The 8,501-nt window shown below is 36.1% G+C and overlaps 1 protein-coding gene across 1 annotated transcript; it reads right to left on the bottom strand.

Annotated features, from left to right (window-relative positions):
- Window positions 1–753: 753 nt before the first annotated feature.
- Window positions 754–8,164, bottom strand: Tw (twisted). The gene is made up of 16 exons (XM_049848740.2): window positions 7,987–8,164; window positions 7,828–7,908; window positions 7,509–7,593; window positions 7,192–7,296; window positions 6,792–6,900; window positions 6,438–6,526; window positions 6,036–6,224; window positions 5,788–5,894; window positions 5,408–5,600; window positions 4,203–4,403; window positions 3,725–3,835; window positions 2,977–3,106; window positions 2,388–2,536; window positions 1,846–2,002; window positions 1,203–1,346; window positions 754–1,003 (listed from the first exon to the last, which is right to left on the bottom strand). Exons 1-16 carry the CDS (start codon window positions 8,034–8,036, stop codon window positions 786–788), a joined length of 2,118 nt encoding a protein of 705 aa, XP_049704697.2. The 5' UTR covers window positions 8,037–8,164; the 3' UTR covers window positions 754–785.
- Window positions 8,165–8,501: the final 337 nt, after the last annotated feature.

Below are 8,501 nucleotides of genomic sequence, written 5' to 3'. Positions count from 1 at the left end.
TACGTTGTTAACGTTAAATTCTGTAATAATCTTTACAAATTGACTTCACCTAGTCAACAAATCAATTACAAAATGTTTACTAGTCATTGAAGTTTTAAAATCGATATATCTAATTAAATCTAAAAGGAAGTTGGGTCTCATCGTTAGGAGTTGAATTTCGCATCGTTTGATTTTTAAGATCTCCTCCCACATATTAACTTTTCTCAGAAACTCATGGTTGTTGTTTGCTGGAGACTTATCCAGAAGCGCACCGGGCGCCCGGCTTTCAGCTTAATTACTACAAACTCTGTATCTGCAAGTCTCTAATAATTAATTGCTTTACCTTTGCAGTTATTATTGGATCCAAACCCTAAAATGCCATTTTGCGATATATGTATGGGGTATTGGGCCTCAGGTAAAAAATAAGACGAGGATTTACAAATTGTTAAATATTTAATAAATATATTTGTATAAAATCTGAATTCAAAAATATATTTATCATTTAATTGGACGGAATTATTTAAGCGTTATTTATTAGTAGAGTATTTAATATCTTAAAAATAATAAATTACATTTATACACATAAAAAATACTTTGAGCCTAAAGTCTAAGAATAATAAGCTATTGTTTAATGTTGATGAATTGACCTCAAAGGCAGAAACGTCGTTTCTCCAAACTATTAATCCTTTCTTTTATTAGTGAATCGATAGCAACAACCCAATATGCCACTATAATTACAACATATTTTTTCTGCCTATTATAATTCCTCTATCACCTCCTTGTACGCATATTCAACCTCCTTTCGACTAAAACTCCCAAGTCTCAAGCCATTTCAACCCGGCCATAGTGGAATTCGGCTCATGAGCCAAAGGGCCGTTCATGCCATAAGCTAAAGGCGCGAAGAGATAAAAACTATAGATTGTCGTTGACACCACTAGTCCTATGATGCAGTGGTACACTGTCTTCCCGAGTTCAGGGCTCAGGAAATTCTTGATGCTGGTCAGCAGGTATTCGGTAAGGATACCTGTGGAAAAGATTTATTTATTATATAAAAAATACAGGAGCGTTGAAGTCAATTATAGGGGAATTAGCCATGTTTCACTCGTGTCTCGTGGCAACTTCTCGCAACCGGATACAAAGATCTTTTCAAACCGGGCCAGTGGCCCCCGACATTAGTGCGAATATACGAAGTAACAATTATGTATAGTATATAGTATGTATACCTGTGAGCATGGAGCTGAACACGAGCGCCGGGAAGTAGTGATGGAAGTACAGCACGCGGCCCATCGCCCAGAACGGCACGTAGTGCAGCGCCCACCCCGTGAACGTCCACCCTGCTGCGTTTAGCAGCTCTCGGCTTTTGCCATCTGTCACCAAAGTACGGTTTTATTTCATATGGCTAAATAGGGATTTTAGAAGGTCGGTAGGTATTTTACATGCGGTTAGAATACAAAGTCAGTATTGGCACGAGATTAAGCTATGGTATGACCAAAAAATGCTATCAGCCCTTGAAAACTGATAGTTTTCAAGTGCACATAAAACACGGTGGCACTATAAGCTCGACCAAAGCTCCTATTATGACGTCACACACAGTCATCATCATCATCATCATCATCAGCCTATCGCAGTCCACTGCTGGACATAGGCCTCTCCAAGTGCACGCCACTGAGATCTATTTTCGGCGTCACGTCACAGTCACTGTATGCCAATATGATAGTACAGTTTGCTTAACTTCTTTGGAAATGTTGTGAAAAGTTTTGTTAAAAAAAATATAGGATTGGATACGCCAAAAGGGAGGAATAACATTTTCTCTCTCACTTTGTAAATAATACGAGTTACGTCTCTTCAATTTAAGTCCCCACTCACCAGGTAGAGGAGTACCAAAGGCCTCCGCCCTCTTCTCCCTGACGGAGTTGACGACGTATATCACGAAGAATATCGCGAGGAACACCAGATTCCCCCACCACACCACCGGGTTGCCAAGCAGGTAGATCCTGTGGGAACTGCCTGAGAAGAACTGACCCTGGGAACATATGCGAGAAACATTTATAATAATTTAAAAAAGTGAACCGGGAAATTTTGCAATGTTTTCATGTGGCTAAAAACTTAGCATAAATGAATAAGTATAAAATGTCGATTTTAGTCTCTTTAGTTTACTAAATAACAGATAAGCATCCAATTTCGGTTGCAGTAAACGAAAATCCTTACTCCACCTCGGCAAAGTTCATATTCACACAACGCTTCTATAATCATGGTATATCCCATAGAGCTTGTTAACCAACAAGGGTAAATGATGTTTTAAAAAAATATACGTTTATGTAAATCATTATAGTTTCAATTTAGTGAGCCATATCTTGGCTCCTATGAGCATATACTTCGTATAAACATAGAAAAATAATAATACTCACCCTATAATTAATAGGCCACTGCCACGGCTGTGAGGTCACTTCTCCCTCCTTGGGCTTAAGTCCCGCGTTCCCTTGGAACATGACTGCGTGAGACTCGAAGAAGCGCTCTACAAAGCCTGACGAGTATGACTCGAAGCTCACCTTGGGAACTAGACGAAAAAATAAAATATTTGTAAAGACTTCAAACTCTGCTTATCCTAGCGTTTTGCCTATAAAAGGCAGTCTTTTTCAATGGTAGACTTAGCTTTTAATCAAATCAATTGCCGTCTCTACCGGACTTCCACATGTTTTTTTATCGGGTAGTATTACCATGCATGCCCCATTGGCGAGACTGATTGTCAGATTTTCTGGCTTGTGATAAAAATCCCATTTTATATGGAGATTGATATATAGAATAAAGAATAGTTTTTTTTTTCGCAGTACTGTTACGGTGCGGTTAATGCCAAAATAAAAGAACTTGTAAGCTGATACATAGGTAAAATGCTTTTACTCATATTTCTATGGAAAAATTCTTAGCCTATGAAACTGCCAGCCTGTCATACCAAGTAATACCTACATTAGCGGTAAGTATTTCTACAGAGTTACTCACGGTCGTCAAATAGATTGTCCTCTACATTCCACAACGCGTTCTTATCGCGTAAGTTAGGGTTGCACGCCACTTCTTGCTGTTCATAACCCCATTTAGGTAGCTGCTTGCCCGTTGTAGTTAGGACGCAGGCCTGAACAAAAATATTGAGGTATTTTTATATAAAATAAACGGTTCTTTTTGGCAGGAATAATTTATAAAGTTTAAAAATTTTAAATTTTTAAGATTATATATTTATAACACAATGATAAAAATACAGAAATTATAATTGTTTTCACAGCTGGTTCAATATAAGTAGCACATAAGCGTATTTTACATAATAGAAAAAAATGCAGGTTTCAATACACAATAGTGTCCAAAACTGTTTGAAGGCTACGAGGACCAACTTGGGCTATCCTGTTATAGGATTAGTTTATTCCGCATTAACGCCTGAACGGGTTTTGATGAAACTTGGCAGTAATATAGCTGACACATCAGAATAACTACAGGCTACTATCACAGATTACAGTTACTGGCATGGATGTCGAGCCCTGACCTTCAGCTGCGCACAAGCGATTTACTGCCTTATTGCCTTATGCGTACGGGTGCGCAAAGCCATCCCCACTCTTCCGCCGAGAGCCCGACATCCGTGCCGGTAACTGTACTATAATAGTTACTACCTACGTAGATGTAGGTACTACTGTTTTATCCAGGCGCTAGAAGAACCTAACGAAACCGCGAGAAAATAAAAGCTATTAAATAGAATTCAAACCTGCAAATAATGCACGAACATAAGCTTGCTTCTGACTGTCTGTACTTCTTCACCGTCTTTGCCGCCAGATATTACGATCTTCCAGACATCATTTGCATCGCCGATACCGTCCTATAGGCATAAAATTTTAAATTCTTCAAATTCATACTTATGAAAGGCTGTTGGTAATATGCTGTAGTACTGGAATTTATATTATGCCTATTTTGATAAAACCGCGTTATTTAAAGGAATGTAGGCTTTACGTGGCACTAGAAACGTAGTGATAAGTGGCGCGTTGTTTTTAGATACTATGATAAAGTAGCTGTTTAAAAGTAGATATTAAACCACGTAGAAGCCAATAACATATTAAATTAGAATTTTGTCAGAAATAAAAACTGTATTTCTTCTAATTAGCTCTTGGACGAATAAAATCTCAGTTATAGCTTTTATTTCTAGCACAGTAAAGTCGTTTTTTATTTAAAACCATTTTGTGCCTTACCTCCCCATAACCAGTGACTTGCATATACTTAGTGGTGAGCGGCGCCCTCTCGCGATGTGAGTGTAGGTTGCGTCCGGTCGGCGCATGCGTTAGGCGCACTAGATCCCCACTCCTGACCATTACTGTCCCCTCCACTTGTTCCTTGTCGTAGGGCTTTATGACCCAGCGGTTGTTGTCGTCCTTGTGAGTGTAGGTTGTCACCTAGAAGGAATATTATATTTATCGAGATCGATATTTAAGAGATCCTGTAAAGGTAGTTTAAGTGTATTTGTTTTTTAATAAAATAAATAAACTAAACAAAGCTCTTTTTAGCCTTTGCGCCAGGCGATAAAAAGGCAGATGATGACGGAAAATTACAAGTATCAAATATAACACTGCTATACAGTCATTTCGCGGAAGGCATACTTGAAGTAGATTTTGTATAAGACGAGTGTGCTGATAACGGGAAAAATACCAGAATGGTCAAATTGACTCCAGTTTTTGAGATAAACGCTTCTAACATTTTCCATAAAATGCTTCAATAAATGGGCCAAAAGATGTATTTAAAATTTATTTTTATTGTTTACCTTTACAAAAATACACAAAAATAATAATAGTTTGGGGTACCTTTAACTAGAATAAATAAATGAAGATCATGAAAAACTTTTCCTTTGGAATTTTCTCTTTTTTACTTTGTTTTGAAAGGAAAAATGCACTTTAACACAAAACAACCGATTTATAACTGATAACTTCAGGGTCTGATAGCTATAAAGTTAAGTTGTTGCAAATAAATCCCTGAAAAAATAACAAACGTAAGTGAAAACAAATCAATGAACTACAATGTTTGTAGGGTAGTTTGATTTCATAGTTCCGTTTATCTCAATAACCAGAGTGAATCAAAAATAAATAAGCATGCAGCGTGAAGGTCTAATATGAGTATTAACAAAAACCATTAACAAAATCCCTGCCGCAGATTTTTTTATTTTTTTTTGTATAGCAGTCAGGGGCAATTAACAGAAATTGCTGCTATTTTAGCTTATAACTCAGTGACTTGAGATATCGCTTTTTTTATTAAGACTAAAAAAATAATCAAACTTCAAAATATTTAAATGAGTTTAAGTTCTGGATAAACGTGTTTGGGCCACCACAAAATAGGTTCACCAGCAGTCTTTTTGAGATGCTCTGTACGTCATGAAAAACATAACACCGTCATAAAGTGAACATACCTGCTGCTGCTTAGCCCCAACTCCAGAAGGGTACAGATGATGATGAGAATGTAGATACCCCCCACCAGTTCGGTGGTTCTTCAGCGATATTAACGCGCCATACGCGACTGTCTTTGGCGCGCTCGCGTTGTGCAAACTGTTGCCTTCCAACCGGGCTTGGAAACCGGATGAGTAGAAACCGTCGCCATTACCACTAAAAAAATAGGGGGAATTTAGGGAGATCGTCAACTAGGTTTTTTAAGCCCAAATTAACTAAGAACATCTGCAAGTCCATTTGCCATAAAACAACTGTTTAGTTAGGTGGTTAAACAGTTATAATTCATAATAAACAGTTGTTTTAGAAAAACTGAAGTTTATGTTGTCTTGACTTTCAAACTTACCTTTTACTAAGAACAGTAAGATGTATCCAAAAGAAGAAAACATAGAGCATTATGGGCCACAGGATCAACGTTACTGATCTACCAATCAAATGCTTTACAGTTAAGCTCTGAAAAAAAAAATTGAAATTACAAAACATATACGTGAATTTATTTTTAAAAACTTTAGTTTAGTCACAATTACTTTCGAAACACTATAAATGCGAAAACAGAGAAACCCTTCCAAATAATAACTTCAAACAAAAACTTACAACAGGCTGACTCAAATCCCCTAACACATTCCACAGATCAGCAATAGTGCGCAAACCCACAAACAAGACGACGAACAGGCCCACAAACTTAACGGACATGGTGCATGCGAGCGATGCGCCTAAGAACAGTTGCCATGACAACATGCGCGGTGAGAACGGGGGTAGACCCTCGTCTGTTAGCGTTCGGACCTGGGAAAAATGAAATGATGAGTAAAGAAAAATCAAAGAGCTTAATTGAGAACCTCCTCCTTCTAGGGATGGAGGAAAATCATATATTTTTAAGACTGTTAAAATATGGCATTATTAGAATAATAACACTATTTTTTTTTCTGGGTCGACTTTTTTGTCAAATATGTATGATAATTTTAAAATGAAAATAAAATCGCTCCTGGGAACACATACCTTAAATGCTCCATATATGGAGCAGCTCATAAAGAACAGTAATATAGGGTCTAGTAGTATGTACCTATTCAGAGTCAAAAAGCCCACATCTGAAACAAAATTAAACTATGTAAAAAAGTTTTTTTGTTATACAGGAATTAATTTTAAGCAGTGCCCAAAAAGAACCTGGGGGACCAGAATCATTAACAAAACATATCTGCATCGTCAGTCTATAAGTTGACAAAGTTTTCGCACTGGATAAAATTCATTCCTGTATATCACCCAACAAAAAGAAATATGCAAGAGTATAATAGTTGAGAGTATAAAAGAGTAGTGTAGAAGTAGTATAGTTTTTTGCATAAGTTGAGTACTTACCACACAACAATAGCATGGTGCCAATTAATGTGCATTCCAGTGATTTAGTCATCTCCCAAACAGTTAAAAATGTCAATGGAATTATTAAAGCTCCTAGGGTTGTGCAGAACTGAAATAAAAATATTATGAGACCTTATTTTGTATGTTTAGTGACAGAGATCTATAAACATAATTAAAATTACAAAATAACCCATCATTAAAATCTCCTACAAACAACTGTTAGAGAATATCAGAAAAAATATTAACTGGACATTAGGTAAATAATTTTCAAAATTTTTTAACACAGTTCACTTTTGCATTTCATATCCTATCACTCCCAGGTACAATTTTAGTTGAACTGAACTTATGTTACTGACTGTACATAAGAAGAGCATATGACATAGATATGTATAATTCTTACCAGTCTCATTCCCTCATACCGAGCGCCCTCATACTTGTCCCCCGGCTTCTCAAATGGAAATGTTCCATCATAACCAGTTAGTTTGCCGGATAAGGCAATCAGCATCTAGTTTGAAAAAAAATCTATATTAAAGGTGCATTAGGTAATCAGTCAATGGAAGTTTCGTTTCTACCTATCAAATCCTTTTGCAGAGATGTTTTTCATGTCTGTTTATAAGGAAAAGGCTGCTAAAATACTACAAGAGATTGTGCTTACTCATACCATTCTCTGATAGTTTGTTAGAAACACACCCTTTATTTAATCACTGCTGTATTTACCTTGCCAAGTGGTGGATGCACATCAAAGAAGAATGTCCTGTTTATATACCAGCTTGCCATTTTACCAAAGTGAGTTTCATCCCAACTGAAAATATTCAAACATTGTGTTGCATACTTAATAAAACTCTGACTCTTACCAACTTATTATAAAACATGCTATTAAAAAATGATTGATTCATTAAAAAATTTTTGGGTCGAATTAAGAACCTTCTTCTTTTGAAGTCGGTTGGAAAGGCATTAGGTTAAAACCATGAACTTGAATAATGTTTATTTCTAAGTAGAAAGAGATTGGTAATGCAATTTTTAATTTTATATTTACCACACATGATCAGGTTCCAAAACTTTGTAAAATCTTGTGAGAAATGTAGCACCACACAATATTCCAAATGTTATCCACCATCTATAAAGAAATTGTATAGTTTTAATAGAAATATTGAGTTAATAAGAAAGTTTCAATGTCGCGCTAATTAGAAAGTACATTTTGTTACTCGGCAGTGTCGCAGCACTAAATTTCTTCTTTTCACTCATTGTTTAATAAATAAATAATGGACTAAACTGAAAAATTTAAACAGTATGTAACATTTTAATTTATAATTTAATAAAACATACTATGTAACGGTACATCAACAAACCAACAAGGCAGATTCATACATAAACATTCAAACGTCAGCAGACATTACTGACAGCTGTGACATCTGACAATTTTGACAGTAAAGGTCAAGGGCATCCATAGACTCATGAAATACTCCATAAAAACAAAATAGAGGTACTTTCAAAAAGTTTCTATATGACAAAATTGGACATCCGAAACCACTTTTTAACTAATTTGAAAAGGGAAAAGGCTCTATCAAAATATATTTGGATGGCCCATAGAACACGCCCTAAATTGTTTAATTCAGTGACTTCGCTTCGTCGTTTCTTCTAGACTGTTTCTTGTATTGCTTACCACGATTTTACTGATGGTATACCTACTTCAACATATCGTATTTCTAG

This window comes from Helicoverpa armigera, chromosome 20 (assembly GCF_030705265.1).
Source record: "Helicoverpa armigera isolate CAAS_96S chromosome 20, ASM3070526v1, whole genome shotgun sequence".
Lineage (NCBI taxonomy): Eukaryota > Metazoa > Arthropoda > Insecta > Lepidoptera > Noctuidae > Helicoverpa > Helicoverpa armigera.
This window is presented reverse-complemented; position numbering and strand designations above follow the sequence as displayed.

Excerpts from the sequence above, each read along its gene's own strand:
- Tw (XM_049848740.2), bottom strand. The coding sequence starts at position 8,036 with ATGAGTGAAAAGAAGAAATTTAGTGCTGCGACACTGCCGAGTAACAAA. Across the intron at positions 6,527-6,791 it reads CACCATGCTATTGTTGTGTG|ATGTGGGCTTTTTGACTCTG; the intron begins GTAAGTACTCAA and ends ATTTTGTTTCAG. Across the intron at positions 1,347-1,845 it reads CTTTGGTACTCCTCTACCTG|ATGGCAAAAGCCGAGAGCTG; the intron begins GTGAGTGGGGAC and ends CTTTGGTGACAG.